This window comes from Coffea arabica, chromosome 11e (assembly GCF_036785885.1).
Source record: "Coffea arabica cultivar ET-39 chromosome 11e, Coffea Arabica ET-39 HiFi, whole genome shotgun sequence".
Taxonomy (NCBI): domain Eukaryota; kingdom Viridiplantae; phylum Streptophyta; class Magnoliopsida; order Gentianales; family Rubiaceae; genus Coffea; species Coffea arabica.
In genome coordinates this window covers 53,935,846-53,957,720 of record NC_092331.1, presented here as the reverse complement: position 1 = coordinate 53,957,720, position 21,875 = coordinate 53,935,846, and the positions used below count along the sequence as shown (strand labels likewise).

Below are 21,875 nucleotides of genomic sequence, written 5' to 3'. Positions count from 1 at the left end.
TTTTGAGTTTTGTCATTTGAGATCAAAGGGCAGGGCAAAGGCTAGGTAAAGGTGTTCAAAAATATGTTCACAAACAGCCAACAAAGCAAGTGATTCCCAGTCACAGCTCCCAACCACAGACGAGTGCAAAAACAGACAATAAACTCACCCAAAAACTAATTAATCCTGAGAATACTTTCCAACCCTACCAAATCAACCCAAAATTCACTAAATTCACTTAATTGGACAAACGTAGCAAAATTCCCCCAAAAACTAATAAAGCAGGCAACCATGGTAAAAATTCCCCCTCAACTATCACTGATTGAGCACAAAATTTGACAATTAGTTAGCAATCACCCACGGATATAGCACAGCACCCAAAATCAAGCACAAAATCTCTGTCCTCAATTAGCAACTAAAAAGAATCTGGCCTCAGCTACGAAAATAAAATCTGGCATCAGCTAATAAAAGCTAGAAATCTGGCCTCAGTTACTTAGTGACAGAAAATTAAAGAAAGAAATCACCATGGGGGATAACCGGTAGCTGCAATGGGTGGAAGAGAAAAAGAACGCAGGTGGCGCTAGAGGAGGAGGAAGGCGGCGCGCGGTTGCCCCTCGTTGCGCGTGGCTGGCTCACGTGAGCTAGCTGGCTGCTGCGCCTCCGCCCCTGCGGAGTTGGATCTGCGCACGTTGGAGTTATGCAGAGAGAGAGGTGTCGCGCGCGGCGTGCGGCCAGGTGGGAGATCGCTGCGCGCTGTTTGCTGGCGTACAGGGGTTGTGCTGCGTGCGTGGGTTGCTGGTCGCGCAGGAGGTTTGAGGAGGCGAGCTGCGCGCGCGCGAGGCAGCCGCGAGCTCTGCAGGAGAGCCGCGTCTGGGTTGCGCTGGACTGCTGCAGCTGAAGCTCTTGCGCGCTTGAGCTGATGACGCACGCCGTGCTGCTGGAGCTTTTGCGCACGGAGGCTGCGGACGGCGCTGCTCGCGCGCGCTGGTGGCGCGCTGAGGCTGGTGCTCGGCCCTGTACTGCCGCTGCTGCGGATTGCGCACTGGCTTTGCTGGAGGCGTGCGGCTGGGCGAAGACGAAGGGAGGCGGACTGAAGGGAGGCGTGCGGTGGACTGAAGGGAGGCGGCGGATCGTGGCGAGCTCCTGCGGCGGGCGACTATGGCGCGGCGGCGGCCAAGGCAAAAGAGGGGAAAGAAGAAAAGGAAGAAAAGAAGGAAGAAGAAGAAAGAAAAAGAAAAGAAAGAAGGAGTAGGGCTACGGGTCCTTTGAAAATATATATATTTTTTTTAACGTGACCACCTGGCGTGGGCACGCTCAACTGCCATAGAGTCCGCAGATCCTGATTGAAAATTTCTTCCCCTCAGGCGTGACCACCTGGCGTGGGCACGCTCAACTTCCATATCCCTGTCACCAAATATCAAACTATTAATTGACACTAACACTTAACTGAAACTTCAAAAATGCATAAAAACTGAAACAAATAGTCTTGGGTTGCCTCCCAAGTAGTTCCTTTCTTTACTGTCTTTGGCTAGACATGGCCAAAACCCTCAAGCATGATAAAATGGATCTTGGAGGTGTTCAACTTCTACTTCTTCAACATAGAAACCCTCATAATAAGGTTTGAGACGATGGCCATTCACCACGAACTTTTTCTCCGTTTTTAAACTTTGGATCTCCACTGCACCATAATGGAACACATTAGAAACGACAAATGGACCAATCCAACGAGAACGCAACTTACCGGGAAAAAGTTTAAGCCTTGAGTGGTACAAGAGGACTTTTTGCCCCACTACAAAAGTTTTCCTAGAAACCTGCTGATCATGAAAGATTTTACTCTTTTCCTTATAGATCGTGGCATTCTCATACGCTTCATTTCTTATTTCCTCTAACTCTTGTAGCTGCAATTTCTTTTGGACCCCTGCTTCATCTAATCCCATGTTACACTGCTTCACTGCCCAAAACACCTTGTGTTCGAACTCCACGGGAAGATGGCAAGCCTTACCGAAGACAAGTCTATAAGGAGACATCCCAATTAGATTTTAAGAACTCTGCAACCACTCTAGAATCATTAGTACGGGTGGCTTTGGCTTCCACCCATTTAGAGACATAATCTACAGCAAGTAAAATGTATAGGAAACCAAAAGTTGAGGGAAAAGGACCCATAAAATCGATCCCCCAAACATCAAAAATTTCAACAAACAACATGGGGGTTTGAAGCATTTGGTCCCTACGAAAAATATTCCCCACCCTTTGACACCTATCACAGGATTTGCAAAATAAATACGAATCTTTAAAAAGGGTGGGCCAGTAAAAGCCACTCTCTAACACTTTGCGAGCTGTTCGCTTGGGCCCAAAATGCCCCCCACATGCAAACGAATGACAGAAATTTAAAATGGAGTGAAATTCACCTGCACTTACACACCTCCTGAGCACTTGATCCGAACATTGTCTCCAAAGGTACGGGTCGTCCCAAATGTAATATTTAGCATCACTCTTCAACTTGTCTCTCTTAGCCTTTGGCCACCCTGCAGGCAGTTGATTAGTCACTAAGAAATTTACTAAATCGGCATACCAGGGTACAGACGAGTTAATAGCAAGTAGTTGTTCCTCTGGAAATGCCTCCCTCAATGGTGGCTCCTCCCTATGAACAAGCAAGCGGCTCAAGTGATCAGCGACTAAGTTTTCTGCCCCACTTTTATCCTTAAACTCTTGAAGAAGCAGGATCCATCTGATGAGCCTTGGTTTAGCATCTTTCTTTGTCATCAAATATCTCAAGGCTGCATGATCAGAAAAAACTATTACTTTTGCACCTAACAAGTAAGGTCTAAATTTTTCTAGTGCAAAAACCACAGCTAGCAATTCTTTCTCCGTTGTAGAGTAGTTGAGCTGAGCTCCATTCAGCGCTTTGGATGCATAGTAGATTGCATGAGCAGCTCTGCCAATCCGTTGCCCCAGCACCGCCCCCACTGCATAGTCACTCGCGTCACACATTATCTCAAATGGGAGGCTCCAGTCTGGAGGCTGGATAACAGGTGGTGATGTCAATGACTCCCTCAATCTGTCAAATGCCACCTTGCACTCCTCGGTGAAGTCATATGCTACATCTTTTTGCAACAGTTTGAACAGGGGCGCTCCAATTTTGGAGAAATCTTTGATGAATCTCCTGTAGAACCCTGCATGACCCAAAAAGGAACGCACCTCCCGCACACTTGCGGGGTAAGGTAAAGCAGAAATAATATCGACTTTTGCCTTGTCTACCTCTATACCTCTGGCCGACACTACATGCCCTAAAACAATGCCCTGGTCCACCATGAAATGACACTTTTCCCAATTCAAAACTAAATTTACCTCAATGCACCTTTTTAAAATTAAAGCTAAATTATCAAGGCATTCATCAAAACTATCTCCATACACACTAAAATCATCCATAAACACCTCAATAATCTTTTCTACATACTCAGAGAATATACTTACCATACACCTCTGAAAAGTTGCTGGGGCATTGCAGAGGCCGAAAGACATCCTCCGATATGCAAATGTACCGAAGGGGCAGGTGAAGGTAGTTTTCTCCTGATCCTCTGGTGCTATTGCGATCTGAAAATAACCAGAGAAACCATCAAGAAAACAATAATAGACACGGCTAGCTAACCTTTCTATCATCTGATCAATAAAAGGTAGAGGGAAGTGGTCCTTCTTCGTCACAGCATTCAGACGCCGATAGTCAATGCACTGGCGCCATCCTGTGGGTTTCCTCACCGAGACCATCTCACCCTCTTGGTTCTCTTCAACTGTTACTCCCGCCTTTTTTGGGACTACTTGCACTGGGCTCACCCAGGGACTATTTGAGATGGCGAAGATAATCCCCACTTCTAGGAGTTTGAGTATCTCCTTCTTCATCACTTCCATCATCAGTGGGTTCAATCTCCGTTGTGCCTGCCTCACTGGTTTTGCATCCTCCTCAAGCCGAATCCGATGCATGCATAAAGAAGGGCTAATTCCCTTGATATCTGCTACGCTCCACCCAATTGCCTCCTTATGATCCCGAAGAAGACAAATTAGGCTGTCTTCTTGTCCTGGTGACAGGTGTGCAGATATGATAACTGGCAGTGTCTCATTGTCCCCGAGAAAAGCATATTTCAAGTGCTTCGGGAGAGGCTTGAGCTCCAACTCAGGTGCCTGCACAATAGAAGTTAACAATTTTGCCTGAGTTTCTGGTACAAAGACAGAAGTAAACTCATACCTTGGAGAAATTGGTGGGAGCGAATGTAGTGCTCCAACAGCCCGGTATAACTCTTCACTCAATTCTACATCAAGAGTTGCTCCCAACTCAAGATGTTTGGCTAATACCACTGCCAGTGCATCAACCCCATCCAATTCAAATATTTCCTGTACAAGGGGCTCGACAACACTTAAAGCATAAACAGAGTTAGTCTCATCTGGGTACTTCATCGCTTCAAAAATATTAAAATTTACAATTTCTCCATCAAACTCCATCGACAAAGTACCCTCATTTACATCTATTTTTGTCCTAGCAGTGCTTAAAAATGGCCTACCTAACAGAATAGGAGACGGATTTAGTGCCCTTTCATCCCTCATGTCTAGGACATAGAAATCTGCAGGAAAAACTAACTCATTGACCTGTACCAAAACATCTTCAACTAACCCTTCTGGGTAAGCATTGGTACGGTCTGCAAGTTGGATTATAATGCCTGTGCCTTTTAACGGGCCAAGATTTAGAGAAGCATAAATTGTCTTAGGCATAACATTAATTGACGCCCCCAAATCCAACATTGCTTTCCTAATTGGAGTACCTCCTATCTTGCAGGGAATGGTGAACATACCTGGGTCTCCACATTTTGGTGGGAGCTTTCTCTGGAGTATAGCTGACACGTTTTCTCCCACTGCCACTCGTTCATCTCCCCTTAGCTTCCTCTTGTGGGTGCACAAGTCCTTCAAAAATTTAGCATACTTCGGTATCTGCTTGATTGCATCCAACAAGGGAATGTTGATCTCCACTTTCCGAAACACATCCAAGAGTTCTTTTTCCTTCTCTACCTTCTTTGTCTTTTCCAACCTGCAAGGAAAAGGGGGTAAGTTAGAGCTAATAGTGAGTGGAGAGGTGGAAGTTACCTTAGGATCCTCACGAACACGTCATTCCTCCTCAATTTCCTTTTCTATCTCCTCCTCGCTTTTGCTTTTTGAATTTTTCACTTTAGGCCCTTCCAGCTCCTTGCCACTCCTCAGCGTCATGGCACTTACATTCTTGGGATTCACCTCGGGCTGCGATGGCAGTTTCCCATAAACGTGGGACTCCAAACGGTTAATAGCGGTTGCCAGTTGGCTTATCCGAGCTTCTTGGTCCTTCTTGTCCGCTTTGATCTCCTGATGAAGCTGAGTAGTAGTTGTGGCCAGGCTTTTGACTAGGTCCTCCAAGGAGCTTCCTGAATTGGAGGATGAGGGTTGAGATTTTGGTTGCCAAGGCTGGTGGAATCCTGGTGGACGATTCGGGAATGAACCTTGTTGCCTGTTCCCATAACTGAGATTGGGATGGTCTCTCCAACCGGGGTTGTATGTGTTGGAATACGGGTCATACTGCCTGCGGGGCGCGGGCACGCCACCGGCCATATTTACCTGTTCCGTCCCGTCCTCTTGCAGAATGGGGCACGAATCCGTGCAGTGGTCCATGCTAGTACAGATTCCACACACCTTCGCTCGCGGTGTGTCTCTCATGGCCAATTGCCTGACAGCAGACGTCAACTCTGACAGTTGCTGCTGGATGGATGACGTCTCTGCCTCATTGACTCTACGGGTAGGATTGCTCTCACGGAAGCCGAACTGCTGAGAGTTTTCTGCCATGGCTTCAATAAGGTCCCACGCTTCCCTCGGTGTCTTGTTCGCCAGGGCTCCTCCACTCGCAGCGTCAATAATACTCCTGTCAGTTGACTGGAGTCCCTCATAGAAGTACTGGATCAACAGTTGTTCACTAATCTGATGCTGTGGGCATCTAGCGCACAACTTGTTGAACCTTTCCCAAAAATCGTACAATGACTCCCCGGAGTACTGCCTGATGCTGCAAATCTCCTTCCTCAAACTTGCAGCCCGGGACGCGGGGAAAAATTTCTCCAGGAATTTCTTTTTCAATTGTGCCCACGTGGTGATACTACCTGCAGGCAGGTAATATAACCAATCCTTCGCTGCATCCTTGAGAGAGAAGGGGAAGGCTCTCAGTCTTATTTGCTCTTCAGTGACCCCAGGGGGTTTCATGCTAGAGCAAACTACTTCGAATTCCTTGACATGTTTGTGGGGTTCTTCGCCAGAGAGACCATGGAACGAAGGCAGGAGCTGAATCAACCCCGATTTCAGCTCGAAAGAGGTATTTTCAGCCAGAGTTGGGAACGTGATGCACAATGGCTGATGAGTCAAGTCTGGGGTAGCCAGCTCCCTTAATGTCTGGGTGTTGGCCATGCTAAATTCGTTTTCTACTGACTCGTTTGCAAAAGATAAGTGCCATTCTTTTCGTCTCTTGGTTTCTTGTCTTCGCCTACGCGCTGCCTTCTCAACCTCAGGATCGTATATCAATTCACCTGTGCGAGAGGAACGGGGCATAAACTAGCAAAAATACCAAGAAAAATAAAATAACAAAAACTAAATAAAAAAACTGAATTCGAAAAGAAACAAATAATTCCGATGCCAGTCCCCGGCAACGGCGCCAAAAATTGACAGGTGCCGAACCTGTGCAATAATAATAAATAAATCCTAACTACCACCTGAAACAGTCAGTAATCAATTCGAGTACTGGAGCAGGGACTCTAGGTGTGCAATGGGTTACTTGATTCACCCTGTTCACGAAGAGTTTGCTTAATCCGATATACCTGAATTAATTATTTAACTGAATTCCCCAACTAGTAGACAGTGGTAAGCAGGGTCGTCTCCTCAGGAACTGGAGAGATATTTGTTTCTTTTCAAATCAAGATTAATGGGGGGTTTTGGTATCAAATGCCAACTAAACAAATTAAATGCAGAAAATAATTAATTAAAAGAAATAAATGAGAGAAACTCTAGCCAAGGGTGCACTTCAGAAATGGTTCATGCACTGATCATTGATGCAGAAATAATTCCAACATTTATTAATAGATTGGTTATAGTTGTCTCGCACGCGCTAAACAACCAACCATTCCTTAATTTATCGATAGCTAAGGTACGACCGTTAGCTATTTCTCTAACCCAAAAACAACCCTAGATACGACCGTAGGATTTAATTTCTAGATTGCATTAATAATTAGAAAGGCCCAATTCTAACTAACAAACACGCTACGAGGATTTGTTTAAATTAGATCGTATGCTCCCCTGACATAAATCCAATTACGCCAGTTGCTACTAAGATAGAGATAACGAACAATTACGGATTCAATTACCTCTATTTAGCAAAATAACCTACATGAATAATTAATTATTGCGCACTAACCAATCATACACAAGGCTATAGCGATTAAAAGCCAGGAACATGTAAATATCAATAAATGAAGAAAACAATTAACAATGGTTTAGATCTCACAGTATTAGTTGAACCAATTCATCAGTCGCTCCCTTGACTAGAGTTAGGAGGTTTAGTTCCCCATAATTAGAGTACAGGCCATGCGGCAGAGCTGGAGGAAGCCGTCAATTCTTCAATCAAAGCAAACGGAAGATTTGACCCTCGTTCACTTCGGTCAACCGAAGAAAGAAAAAGCAACAATGGATTACGATTGCTTTCAATTGATTTCCAAGGCCTCAATTTCCTTCGGCCAAAGCTAGAATCAAAAGCATTTTCAAAGGTCCACAATTGCGGCTCCTTTCTTTGCTTTCTTTCTTTCCTCACAAAGATAACATACGAGAGATTGGAAAATTGGTTGATTTCTCAATTTGGTCCCAAAAGCAATGGAAAGTTCACAGGCATCCCAAAGTCAACAAAAGCGGCTATTGCTTGCTGCCTTTCTCTCTACAAAGCTGCGGCTCTCTAGTCTCCTTGCAGAGCCAAGGAAAACAAAACAAAGGAAAAAAAACTCAACTCCCCCCTAACCTAAGCCGCGCGAGAGGTAAATAAACTGCCCAATAGCCGGAAATTGTTACTTGTTCAAAATTGCCACCAGACTCCCTCAAAATAAAATAAAATAATATCTATTACAATTAAGTCTCTTCAGCTTCTCAATTGGACCCCACAGCGACAAATCTTCTAAGTTTTGATTTTAAGTACTTTTCAGCGTCCATTCCTGCAATTAGCATCAAAACAAAATATCAGTAGAATCCACCCAATTAATGAAAGTATTTAGTCAATTAGTTGTGCAATAATGCCCAAAATACCCACTAAAATGCATCCTATCACTAATGTACAAAGTTTCAAGAGAATCTCTCCAGCAGAAATACAGTATAGGAGGGACCATCATTTGTGTTTCAAATGTGGCGAGAAGTATGGGCCTGGACATCAGTGCAAATCGAAGGAGATGCACCTCTTGCTGGCAGTAGAAGAAGGGGATGAGGAGGCAGCAAAACCAGGGGATGAGGAGATCATTGAATACCAAGGGCACCAAAGGAAGAGGGATGTAGAATTTGCCATTCATGCGCTAACTGGAAAGATGCTACACAATACCATCAAATTGAAGGGACAGTGCCAGGGGGCGGAGATGTCCATTTTAGTGGATGGAGGTAGCACACACAGTTTTGTGACCAATGTTGTGGCTCAAATCTGCCCCGAGTCAGTCCAGCAAGTTAAGCCCTTCCGGGTGAGGGTGGCCAATGGTCAATACTTGTGGTGTAGGCAGATGATTCCCAAGATGACCTGGGAGATGCAGGGAAGAACCTTCAGCCATAACATGTTCGTCCTCAACCTGGAGCCTTATGACATGATCGTGGGGGTGGACTGGATGGCAGCGCATAGCCCCATAACTTTTGACTTCAAGAACCTGAGCATGGTCTTCGATCAGGATGGAGATCAGGTGCTACTGCAAGGTGACACTAATGAGACAACACTCAACTTGCCAACAGATCACATTGAAGGGGAAGAATGGAGTACCAAGCTATGGAAGAGATCGTGTGGCATCAGGCTGTCAGAAGCTCAGGTAAATGACACTTTTCACCACTCCTTGGATGCTCTACTCAGGGACTACAAAGACGTTTTTGGAGAGCCGAACAACCTCCCCCCCTCAAGAACCTGTGACCATCAAATACTCCTAATTCCTAATGCTAAGCCCTTCAAATTAGCCCCATATAGGTACCCCCATATCCAGAAAAATGAGATTGAAAGGCAAGTCAAAGACATGCTCAGCAATGGGATCATACAAATTAGTCACAGTCCATTTGCCTCCCCAGTTTTGTTAGTCAAAAAAAAAGATGGGACGTGGAGATTTTGTGTAGACTATAGGCAACTAAATGACTTAACCATCAAGGATAAGTTTCCAATACCTATCATTGATGACTTACTAGATGAATTATTTGGTGCAAAGTTCTTTTCCAAAATCGATTTAAGGGCTGGTTACCACCAAGTTAGGATGCATCCTGATGATGTGCACAAGACAGCTTTTAGAACACATCTTGGACTTTATGAGTTCACTGTTATGCCTTTTGGTCTCACTAACGCCCCAGCCACTTTTCAAAGCCTCATGAACTCAGTTTTTGAACCTTACCTGAGGCACTTTGTCCTTATTTTCTTTGATGACATACTTATCTATAGCCCTGATTTGGATTCCCACCTTAATCACCTTCAATTAGTACTTGACACCCTCAGGAAACACTCCTTGTTTGCCAAGCTCTCCAAATGCACTTTTGGACAGTCCCAGGTAGAGTATCTCGGTCATATTATATGTGGTGAAGGGGTAATGGCAGATCCTGCAAAAATTAAGTGCATGGTGGAGTGGCCAATTCCCAAATCAGTAAAGTCATTAAGAGGTTTTCTTGGACTCACTGGATATTACAGGCGTTTTGTGAAAGGATATGGACTAATAACCAAGCCTTTAACAGAATTACTCAGAAAGGCCGGATTCACATGGAACCAAGAGGCTGAGCTAGCTTTCCAGAAGCTTAAGCAGGTGATGAGTAGCACCCCAGTGTTGGCATTGCCAAATTTCTCTGAGGACTTTGTTCTGGAAACCGACGCCAGTCACAAGGCATTAGGGGCAGTGCTCATGCAGGGGGGACAACCAATAGCGTTCTTGAGCCAGGCTCTTGGACCCAAGAATCAAGGGCTTTCCATTTATGAGAAGGAACTGCTCTCCTTGATCACAGCAGTAACTAAGTGGAAACATTATCTTCTTGGTTCTCATTTCATCATTAGAACTGACCATCAGAGCCTTAAATATCTCCTAGAACAGAAAATTTCTACCCCTCTGCAACAGAAATTGCTCACCAAATTGCTGGGGTTGGATTATGAGATACATTACAAAAAGGGGAAGGAGAACTTGGTTGCAGATGCTTTATCGAGGAGGGGGTATGAGGATGATGAAGGAGACAGGGAGGGAGCTGTGAATACAATTTCTGTGGCTAAGCCATCATGGCTGATGGAAGCCATAGATACGTATAAGGGAGACGAAAAGGCTACAGAACTCCTGCGAACACTAGCCATGCAACCAGACTCTTTTTCTGATTACTCCTTAAAAGGAGGAATATTACGGTACAAGGGAAGGATCTACATTGGAGCTGTAGGTGAGCTAAGGAAGAAGCTGATAGCATGCTTTCATGAGTCCCCTATTGGTGGCCATTCTGGAAATTTGGGTACCTATCAAAGGTTGAAGGAGCATTTTTTCTGGCCAGGTATGAAGAAGGATACTGAGGAATGGGTACAGAACTGTGATTGTTGTAAGAGGAATAAGCCGGAGAACTGCAAGTACCCTGGATTGCTACAGCCTCTACCAGTTCCAAACCAGGCTTGGCAGAACATTTCCATGGATTTTGTGGAGGGACTTCCTAAGTCTGCTGGATATGATGGCATATTTGTAGTCATTGACAGGTTTACTAAGTACGGGCACTTCATGGCATTAACTCCAAAATATACAGCTTCTACTATTGCCACCTTGTTCTTTGAAAATGTGCACAAGTTACACGGACTGCCACTCAGTATTGTTTCGGATAGGGATAAAATTTTTACAAGCACCTTCTGGCAGGAGTTGATGGGCAAGCTAGGTGTTGAACTGCAGTTCTCTACTGCTTACCATCCACAGACAGATGGCTAGACAGAAAGGTTGAACAGATGCCTTGAGACGTACCTCAGGTGCTTGTGTTTTCAGCAGCCTCACAAGTGGAAACAATGGTTGGCTGCAGCAGAGTGGTGGTATAATACCAACTATCACACAGCACTACAGATGACTCCCTTCCAAGCATTGTATGGTTACCCTCCCTCACAACTAGGCCTAGATGCTGTAAGGTCTCCGGTGGCAGCAGCAGATTTATGGTTAGGAGATAGAGTGAAGTGGAATGATATGCTCCGGGACAACCTTTTAAAGGCGCAGAATAGAATGAAGCAGTTTGCTGACAAGGGAAGGACAGAAAGGAGCTTTAATATTGGGGACTCAGTTTATCTCAAACTGCAACCATACAGGCAATCATCCGTAGCTCTCAGGAGAAATCTTAAGCTATCTTTCAAGTACTATGGGCCTTACAAGATTGTGCAGAAATTAGGCAGTGCCGCATATAAATTGGAATTACCAGAGGGCTCCACCATTCATCCTGTCTTCCACGTATCCTTGCTCAAACCCTCTACCAAAGGAGCTAGTTTCAACCAGGATCTACCCCTGACAACTGAGGATGGCCAAGTCAAGATTGCACCAGAAAGTATACTCGCAACTAGGGAGGTGGCGAGGAAACGGCAGAAGGTGCTCCAAGTATTGGTTAAATGGCTGAACTTGACTCCAGATGACTCCACTTGGGAGGATGCCTCTGTCCTTCGGTCTCAGTTCCCTAATTTTCAATTCAATCCTAGTGAGGATTGTGTTGAGGAGGGGGTGTTGTCATGATCCGCAAGACTATCAACTCCATGCAGTGACAGACCAGCGGATCATTCCCATGAAGACGCAAGCTAAGATGAAGAACGTTAACAGCTGCATGGCTGCATGGCTGACGTGGAGGATGGAAATACACGTGAGAGAGTTAGCTGCAATTCTGTTAGGAGTCAGTTGGATCGCCGTTCAGTGTTAGGACAAAATAAGCAATGTTAGCATGACAATTCTGATCTAGAATCTTCGGACCGTAGCTATAAATAGAAGGCAGATTTCTGAGATGAACAGATTTTTGGAATGAAATAAACTCTTCCCTCTCATTTCCTCCTTCTTTTCCAATTTCTCTTTCTCCTCTTCTGTTAATTTCCGGGTTCATAACAACTTACAATCTCAATCTTTAACCCTCGTCTTTTGGGAAGAAAAATGCAGGAAACTTCACCAGAGCATGAAGATTGGAGATAAAGAAGTATGCAGGGGCCAAGAAGACTACAGATCTTCTACTAGTGAAACTTGAAATGTAAACTTTTACATTTAGGAGCTTAGCCAAGAAGTTGCTTAGGCCAAGTCATTATGGAGTTCATCACTCATGCTAAGAGGTATAGGATGGTTCATCACCATTCTTTATATTTATGTGGCCATTAATGACAAATGTGTTAAGTTCAACCCACACTCTTATGTGACTATATATTAATATGCGTGATTTCTAAATTGTCAAACGGATAAATATTCTCAATCAATCTTTCATTTTCTTTTCTGCCTAATCTTTAGTGCTTCGGTGATTCAATCAGATCAGCATGTAAATACTACGAGATTGCATTTACTTATTTGCCAATCTACTAATCCCCCAAAAAGGCAACAACCAAAATACTACTTAGAAAAATTAATTCATTATTTTTAACTAACATTAGAAAAAGAAACGAAAAAGAAAAGCATAACCATAGACCATGAACCACTAAGCAAGGTGGTGGAATAGCTTTCCACTTCCGGAGTGATACGCACCCTCCGAGCACCGAACGCAGCATTTGGCCAAAACAAATTTGGGTCCCGCACACATCGAAATGCATATACGGCAGTAGGCGTTTGTACCTCTCTAAGATTTTTGACTATTTCACCGGTCTCCTCTAAGGTTTGTAAAATTACACTGACTTTCCTTGGCAGAAATTACTGTTCGAGACGAAAGAACATATAAAGCGAGCAGTTAAATTGTGGTCCATAAAGGAGAACAGAGAGTTCAAAGTTCGGGCTAGCACACCTACAACTTGGTTTGTGCGTTGTAGAGCCCGAAACTCCACACCTCCGTGCAATTGGCAACTTCGTGCAACTCTCCGTGCCTCTCACAAAATGTGGATGATCGTGTCACTTACACCTGGGCATACATGTGTCCGTGTGTGCAATACCAATGACCATCGGGGGTTGAGTGCCGATCTAATTGCCCAACATATTATTCCCCACATTTTGAATGGTCCGCTGTACAAAGTGAAGGAAATTCAGACTTCTGTGAAAAAGGAGTTTCACGTCGATGTGACGTACAAAAAGGCTTGGTACGCCAGACGTCGGGCCATTGACATTGTTTATGGTGATTGGCCGACATCTATTTCACAACTCCCAACATACGTAGATGAACTACAATTGTCCAATCCTGGGACGGTTGTAGTTTGGGACCATCATCCATTGAGTACAGTATCGCAGACGATTTTTGACTATATATTTTGGGCATTTGCTCCTGCTATCCAAGCATTCCGTCACCTGAAACCGGTCATTTGTGTGGACGGAACATTCTTAAAGGGGCCATATCGAGGGAAATTGCTAGTGGCGATTGGGTTTGATGCCTGTAACCATTTATTCCCTCTAGCATTTGCACTTGTTGATGAGGAGAACAATCGAAGTTGGAGTTGGTTCATGAGATTGTTGCGCATTCACGTATGTCGAGATGTACAAAATGTATGCGTAATTTCAGACCGACACCACGGGATTATCCACGCCATGCGGTGTCTAGAGGAGTGGAAAGAGCCGTTGGGGGTCCATCGATTCTGCTTGGTTCACATTCGCAGTAATTTCACTCAGAAATTTAGGAATGAAAGGTATTTTTTCAGACCTACATATGGCTAGTACAAGATTTAGCAATGAAAGGTAATTTTATGACCTACATATGGATAGTTTGATCTGATTATTAATTAATGCGGGAAATTGTATTTGTAGGTTAAAGAGTCTCATGTGGGGTGCCGGAAAGGCAAATCAGACTCGCAAATACGAGGATTATATGAGTGTCATCTTTAGTATTTCACCCGAGGCATATGCCTGGCTAACTGGTGGATCCGTTAGACCGGAGCAGTGGGCCTTATGTAAGGATGGAGGGTATCGTTGGGGTCATGCAACAACAAACATGGCGGAGTGCTTCAATAACTTGCTGCGAGAAAGTCGCTTCCTTCCAATCACTGCCTTGATCCGATACACCTTCAACCAAACAGTGGATTTGTTTGTGAAAAATCACAAGATGGCCTGGGATCAGGTGTATCACTTGCCACTGTATGGCTGGGAAAAATATGTTGCAAATGAGCAAAAGGGTAGGGCGCACTCGGTGCAGGTGTTCGATCATAGGCGGGGAATTTACTGCATAACCACTGCATATCGCCAAGCTCATATAGGTGGTCATGCTCAAACCGTTGACATTGGAAATCGCACGTGTACATGTGGAAAATGGAGAGAACTCAGATTTCCATGTTCGCATGCGATTGCAGCATATTTTAGGTCAGGTCTTAATCCGATGTCACTTGTCGGGCCGGAGTACACATTTGAGGCTTATCAAGCCACATATGAGAGTCCTTTCAACCCGTTAAGAGACCCGAAATATTGGCCTGTAGCAGAGTTGAAACTAAGCCTCCTAACTGATCGTTTGAAGCAAAAAGCACCTGGACCATTGAAGACCAGTAGAATAAGGAATGAAATGGATCGAAAATGCCCTGATGCACCGCGTCGCTGTACTAATTGCTTACAACCCGGGCACACTGCTCCTAATTGTCCATTTAGTGGTTATTTTTATAAATAACCACTGTATCAAATGTTGTTGTCCGTTCCCTTTTGAAAAGACATGTACATGTGCCTATGCTTTGTTAACTATATAATGCTAAATTTACGCGTTTATATTGTGGCTTATTTTATTAGATGTAGATATTTTATTAATTTTTTGCAAATGAAGTAAATATATTTATAAAATTATATACACATAAATATACATAAATACATGTAAATATATGAATGTTGTTTTACTCTCATTTGTTCGTGCAGGTTAATGGAGAGTTGGCGTATCATACCCAACGCCGCCGCACAACAGGGACCAATTGATGACAGTGTTCTGTATCTACAATCCGAGCATAGGTCCGGCGCAGTTTTCAATGGCGTAGGTGCAGACCTTGATGTTAGAAGATGTGACAAAAAATTCTTTCAGCCCCTACGTAATTTGGATCCATGAGTGGCGCACTATATAGATCAAGCAGGATTTCGTGGTGTCCGAGTGGCTGGATATCTTACTGTAGACCATGGACTCATCACAGCTCTCGTCGAGCGCTGGAGACAGGAGACGCATACCTTCCATCTTCCAGTTATGGGCGAGTCGACGATAACTTTGCAAGATGTAGAAGTGCTCTGGGGTCTACGCGTGGACGGGCGTCCAGTTACACTGCATCACGTTAGGCGAACTGTACAAGAGCGCAAACATCTAGTGAACGAGGTTTTAGGCTTTTGGCCGGAAGATGCGATGCTAAAAGGTGGCCGCCTGAAGATGTCTTCTATGTACAGACAGTTGACTACGCCAGTACCGCCTGATGCTCCTGATGAACTGGTACGACAGTATGCTCGCATGTACCTATTGATTTTATTGGGTGGTCTACTATTCGCGGATGCATGCGGGAATGTTGTTAGTCTAAACTGGTTAGACTATGTTCGAGATTTGGAGGCGATGGGGGAGTACAGTTGGGGGTCAGCGACTCTTGCTTGTTTATACTCACGTTTGTGTCACGCTTGCCGTGCTTCTACTACTACCACAGGCGGTCCTTATCTATTACTCCAAATATGGGCATGGGAGCGGATTCCCAGCATTCGACCGGAGATGTATCCAGCGCCTGAGATCGGTGAATTTCCGGTAGCTGGTAGATGGGTGGCTGAACGTAAACTCTAGAAGAAGCTGTAGCTTTTCAAATGCCATCATCTCTGCGGTTATTATTCGCTACTCTTCTATTCTACTGTTCTCGTACTGATCCTAAACTCTTGTGGACTAGATTTGAAAAGGATCTCTCATCAGATTATATAAATGCTCAGAAGTTTACTCATTATTCTGATTGTGAGATTAAAAACGAGTTTTGGAGGACATTAATAGGTCATTAGTACAAATGGGAAAGAGTATAGGTGAGTTTCACTTAGTTGTTGATTCCTTTGCTATGCCTGAACGGAGTACCAGAGAAATGGAGAGTGAGAGAAACATTGTAGTTGATCCTGAGGATGAATTGTTGCCTTCGAAGTTGAATCCCGAACAGCGATACGCTTTTGATTTAATTTTACAATCAGTCTTCTCTTCAGAAGGTAAAGCCTTTTTTATTGACGGTCCTGGTGGAACTGGAAAAACTTTCCTATATAGGTCGCTTCTGTCTGCTTTGAGGGCTCAAGGTTACATTGCTATCGCTGTTGCTACTTCTGGTGTTGCAGCATCCATTCTTCCTGGAGAAAGAACTGCGCACTCTCGGTTTAAAATTCCTTTAGATTTCTCAAACAATAAGACTTGTCAGCTTAGCAAACAGAGCAACAAGACTTGAAAGATTCTATTCTCCCTTTTGGTGGACATGTTGTTGTTTTTGGTGGAGATTTTCGACAGACCCTACCAGTTATTGAACAGGCTTCTGAACAGGATTTAATTGAATCAAGCCTTCTTAGTTCCTCGTTGTGGTTGTGTATGCATAAGTTGACATTGAAGGCAAATATGCGAGCTCTTTTAAACCCAGGCTTTTCTGACTTTTTGTTACGAATTGGTGAAGGACGAGAGCCTGTTGATGAAAATGGAGATGTAACACTCCCTTCTGACTTGGTAATTCCCTATCATGACAAACACAAGTCCTTGGACAGGTGATTTCAGTGTCTATCATTCATGTTATCCTTTGAATGCCTGTTTAATTCCTATGTTATACTTTTTTTTACTCCAAATTTCTGAAAATTAAATGCAGATTAATACATTGTGTTTTCCCTGATCTGAATCTCAATTCAGCCGATCCTTATCAAATGATCAATAGATGCATCCTTTCTCCTAGAAATAGCTCTGTTGATGAGCTTAACGACATGATGATTGAGAAATTTTCAGGGAAGCTTTATACCTATATAAGTTCAGATAAAACTGTTAACCAGAGGTTTCAGGGAGATTATCAAGACTTTCTAAATAGTCAGAATCCAAAAGGACTCCCTCCACATAAGCTGCTCCTCAAAGTAAACTGTCCTATCATGCTTCTCAGGAATTTGAACCCGGCTGAAGGCCTATGCAACGGCACAAGGCTCATATGTAGAGAGTTACGACAGCATACCATCTGTGCTGAAATTGTATTTGGTCAGCACAGAGGGAAGCGAGTTTTCATTCCCAGAATTCCTCTGCAAACCCCTGAAAATGAAAAAAATGGTATTCCTTTCATAAGAACGCAGTTCCCCATCCGTCTATGTTTCGCTATGACGATTAACAAGTCTCAGGGACAGACTTTGGATTATGTTGGAGTTTATCTGCACGAACCTGTGTTTTCTCATGGCCAGCTTTACATTGCACTGTCTAGAGCCAGGACTCCTGATATAGTTAAAATCTTGATTGTTCCTGGAACTTTTGACGATATCAAAATTGATAACAAAACAAGAAATGTTGTTTTTACTGAAGTGTTTCATTTAGCTACAATGTAACAATACTTTGTCAAGGTCAGTTTATATAAAATGCTTGCCATTTATAATTGTTATTCCCTTCAGTTTCATCTTCATTCCTTCAGCTTCATTCTTGTTTTTTTTACTTCAGGATGTCACAGATTCTTCCAATGAAAGAGATTCTTCCTGGCACAAAAAATTGGACATGTAAGATCACAATTCAGGAAAAACAACATGTTACATCGTCACTTGCTACTCCAACAAAAAAACAAAAATTCATTTTCCTGGACTCAGAGGTACATAGCTAGCCATTTCACTATCTCAATTCTATGCTTAAAACTAAATAACTAGAGCTTTAAAAGCCTTTAATGCTTATGTTCGAATTTATCGGCTGTGCCTTTCACAGGCTTTCCCGTTCCATTTTCTACTGCCTTAAAAAAGTTTGTTGCTTCGAGCTAGATTGTCACCTCATTCTGTTTTTTTATAGGGATCTTTGGTTGAAGGGATCATTTTCAATAATGACATCCCTAAAATGAGTCCTCTTCTGCAAGTATATAAGAAATATCTTATCTCAAATGCAGTTGTGAGACCAATTCCTCCAAAATTTCAGTCTAACGGCCTGTAAACACAGTGGGTTATATCCACCAGGACACTTGTTGAAGAGGTCAGTGATGATGAAGATGTTGTACCTGTGAAGCTCACCTATACCAAGTTTACCGACCTGATCAAATACATGGATATTAAAGATCAATCTGTGGGTAAGCTTGTTTGCTTAAAAATATATACATATACGTTTTTTCTTTTGTTACAGGGACTTTGTTCACAATTTTTTTTTTGTATAGACATCTTGGCTGTTGTTATATCTACGCTCGACCGGAAACAAATTACCAAAGATGGTAAAGAATCCAGCGTGCAGAAGTTTGTCCTTGTTAATGAAGAGTATGAGCTTCTCTCGCTTATAATCATTTCTTATATTCACTTTTCACAGTTTCAACTATGATGTTCATTCTTTTCTCTAAAAAACAGCTTTCAAACTGTCAAACTGTCCATGTGGGATGCTTTTGTCGATGATGAAGGCCAGAAAATTTTACAGAACATGCACAGGTTTCCGGTCGTTGTATGCAGAAGAGTCAGAGTTGGCTGTTATAATGGTTCACTGCAAACATTTTCTCAGCAGTTAACTGTTAAATTTTTTTCTCGTGGTGTTTTTTCCCTAAGTCATACATGCTATTTTCTTTTAGGTGTAGTTTTATCTACGTGGTTTGACTCTGTCATTCTTGTTGATCCACCTGTCCAACAAGCTAGAGAACTGAAAAATTGGTAATCTCGCGAACATATGCTTCTTACTTTCGGTGTTCAGGCTTCATTTTTAGTTCCCTGTTTGAATGTAACCTGTCATTTTTTTCAACAGGGCAATGAGAAATGAAAATTTTCTTTTGGATATAGTTAACCACAAAGTATACGAGAACTATAATCCAGAGCTCTCGTTTCAGCCAAACCAGAAATTTACTCAGGTTTGCAATCTGACAGGAATGCGGAAGGTATAATACATGTGATTTCCTTGTATGATTATTTATCCATATGGTTCTCGATGTAATAATGGCTCGCCTGACTCTTTCAGGCTGCATGGGTCAAAGTTCGAATCTCTTTTGGAAACATTTTTCAACGATACTGGTACATGGCTTGTAGTGAGTGCTTTCGGTCTACATCAACAATGCATGGAGTTACTTTCCTCTGTAATTCATGTAAAGAAAAACACTCAGCTCAGCCAAGGTAACTTATTACACAATAACAAGCCTTTACCTCGATTTACCTATTGCTCTTTCAGGCTGTAATAATGGCAAAACACTCAGCTCAGCCAAGGTAACTTATTACACAATAACAAGCCTTTACCTCGATTTACCTATTGCCTTTTATATATTTGAATCTCTTTTGTCAATAGCATCTGTTTTTTTCTGTTTGAGTTGCGAGGCTGGCTATATGACTGATGTTTCTATGTAGATGCCGCTTTGACGTTGATTTAGCAGATGAAACTGGCACAGTGACAGCTTCCATATTTGGAGATCTGGCTGAAAAGCTGCTTACCTTCACCGCGGCTGAAGCAATGGATCATTTTAGCCAGGTATCTCTATTACCTCTATGTTACATTAGTGATGAATCGATGCAATTTTTTAAAATTTCTCCACGTCACCTTGTTCCCTATTCTATTTATGCAATTTTTCAGAACATAGAGCTGCAGCTTGATCATGTCCATGAATCTCTAAAAACAAAAATGGTTTGTTGCGTATATGAAACCTGTTCAGAGTCAAATTGCAGATGCAAAGCAACGATATACTATTATATATTGTTGTGAAGAGTCTCAATACCAAACCGAATAGCATCTTATTACTCAGGAAAGTAGTATGGTTCCACTGACTTGCACAAACATTGAATCTGCTGAAACTATTGTTGAAGGTATGCTTTGATTCTTTATCATTATACTTTTTTCCCCCAAATTCTTACATTCTCCCACATTTAAATTTTAAGATTCCTTTCAAGATGCAGGAACCTCTTCATCAAAAAGAAAGCATTGCCTCCTTAACAGATTTAATGATACTGGGACAGATGATTCGGCAGCCTCGCAATTGATTCAGCCAGAATGTACTGATAACGACCCGGCAAAGAAAGCAAGATTGGAATAAGCATTCCAATGTTCAACAGATAGCCTGGCTTTTTTATTTTTTGTCAATCATGGCTGCTCATTTTTTATTCTACTGGGACAGATGCTATTTCTGAATGAGCCAAGCTGTTATCTTTTGCTCACTTCATTACAGAAGTTATAACTGTCTCCGTGCACTTTCTTCTTTTGTTTGCACATGTAAATGAAGCAGCCCTTTGAACCATTTCCATCTTCTATGTCAGATGATCCTCTTCACTACCTATCAATTGTCGTATTCTCTGTTCTTATTCTTCCTCAATCAATTTACTTTTTTTCGTTCCTAATTATAACATAATTTAATGCAACCTTCCATTTTGCATAGCAAATATATTATTTTTTTACTGCTACTGATGCTAACTACAATTACTTCATGTGCCATCGAAACCTATAAATATTTACATTGTCTGCATTTCTTGTGGTCTCATGTCACTTCAGTCAAAAGTACCTCACCTACTTTTTATTATTCTCCTTACTGGTGCGTCTCTGAACATTGTACTGGTTTGTTTCGTTCAGGATTCGTTGTGTTTAACAAATACATGCTGGTTTATATACAAATCTTATTCAATTCTTCTTGTTCAGCTTTTTCCCTCTTTCAAAATTACTCAATTCTGCGCCTTATAAATTATCACAAGCATGACAGCCTAAAAATTTCAACAAACACTGATATCAATAAAATACTTGACCTAACAAGACATCGACTCTTCATATATCATGCCTACTTTATTAACTGTGTCATGTACAACAATTATGTAACATACAACTGAAACAAAAAACCGCAACTCTATACAAACAAGTTCTCTTCGCTCTTTATATTTTTAGCTCATTCATTCACTTGCTCGTTTTGTATCTATTCCTTCTCACTGGTATTTCTCTTGTCTAACGTTCTTCTGTCAGTTTAATGGCAGAAGGACTTCTCACTTCTCCGGCAGATTTTGAGCTACCTAACGATGATTCCAGGCCCTACTATTTTTTATTTAGATGTAGCCATAGAGGACAGGTACACCTTTTTTCCCTTTGCAAGAGTACCTCTCAGTCTCTCTGTATGTAGATTGCTTATATCGGTTTGCCTGACTTTATGTTCTGAATATGCGAACTTCAGGTTTTACCTTCCAGGTTCACATCTTTACTTAATCATCACCAGAAAAATGTCATCGTTCTCAGATATGGAATACGAAGTTGGCCTGTCATAGTTAATAACAGTTCGTTTCAGGATGGATGGGATGAATATTGTCGTGACAATATTGTTAAGACCCATGATATACTGATGCTTCGACATACCGGTGGCCTTATTTTCGATGTTCTTCATTTCTGTGAACTCCAGCAACAGGTTTACCTGCCTTGGACAGTTCCATTAC

The 21,875-nt window shown here is 42.6% G+C and overlaps 4 protein-coding genes across 4 annotated transcripts; 3 read left to right on the top strand and 1 right to left on the bottom strand.

Annotated features, from left to right (window-relative positions):
• Positions 1-1,526: 1,526 nt before the first annotated feature.
• LOC140021390 (uncharacterized) lies at positions 1,527-1,916 on the bottom strand. Its single transcript, XM_072072150.1, has 2 exons — positions 1,721-1,916; positions 1,527-1,657 (listed from the first exon to the last, which is right to left on the bottom strand). The coding sequence occupies exons 1-2, from the start codon at positions 1,914-1,916 to the stop codon at positions 1,527-1,529; spliced, it is 327 nt and encodes a 108-aa protein (XP_071928251.1).
• Positions 1,917-11,309: 9,393 nt separating this feature from the next.
• Positions 11,310-11,960, top strand: LOC140021389 (uncharacterized). Its single transcript, XM_072072149.1, has one exon. It carries the CDS (start codon positions 11,310-11,312, stop codon positions 11,958-11,960), a length of 651 nt encoding a protein of 216 aa, XP_071928250.1.
• A 1,175-nt stretch (positions 11,961-13,135) lies between these two features.
• LOC113709138 (uncharacterized) lies at positions 13,136-15,122 on the top strand. Its single transcript, XM_027231891.2, has 2 exons — positions 13,136-14,023; positions 14,142-15,122. The coding sequence occupies exons 1-2, from the start codon at positions 13,284-13,286 to the stop codon at positions 14,986-14,988; spliced, it is 1,587 nt and encodes a 528-aa protein (XP_027087692.2). The 5' UTR covers positions 13,136-13,283; the 3' UTR covers positions 14,989-15,122.
• A 109-nt stretch (positions 15,123-15,231) lies between these two features.
• On the top strand, positions 15,232-16,116 carry LOC140021388 (protein MAIN-LIKE 1-like). The gene is made up of 2 exons (XM_072072148.1): positions 15,232-15,343; positions 15,428-16,116. The coding sequence occupies exons 1-2, from the start codon at positions 15,232-15,234 to the stop codon at positions 16,114-16,116; spliced, it is 801 nt and encodes a 266-aa protein (XP_071928249.1).
• Positions 16,117-21,875: the final 5,759 nt, after the last annotated feature.

Bases quoted from the DNA above. Each gene is read 5' to 3' on its own strand.
- LOC140021390 (XM_072072150.1), bottom strand. From the start codon at position 1,916: ATGGGATTAGATGAAGCAGGGGTCCAAAAGAAATTGCAGCTACAAGAG. The intron at 1,658-1,720 runs GTAAGTTGCGTT...ATTATGGTGCAG, and splicing joins AAGGCTTAAACTTTTTCCCG to TGGAGATCCAAAGTTTAAAA.
- LOC140021389 (XM_072072149.1), top strand. From the start codon at position 11,310: ATGACTCCCTTCCAAGCATTGTATGGTTACCCTCCCTCACAACTAGGC.
- LOC113709138 (XM_027231891.2), top strand. From the start codon at position 13,284: ATGTGGATGATCGTGTCACTTACACCTGGGCATACATGTGTCCGTGTG. The intron at 14,024-14,141 runs GTATTTTTTCAG...TTGTATTTGTAG, and splicing joins CAGAAATTTAGGAATGAAAG to GTTAAAGAGTCTCATGTGGG.
- LOC140021388 (XM_072072148.1), top strand. From the start codon at position 15,232: ATGGAGAGTTGGCGTATCATACCCAACGCCGCCGCACAACAGGGACCA. The intron at 15,344-15,427 runs GTGCAGACCTTG...CGCACTATATAG, and splicing joins CGCAGTTTTCAATGGCGTAG to ATCAAGCAGGATTTCGTGGT.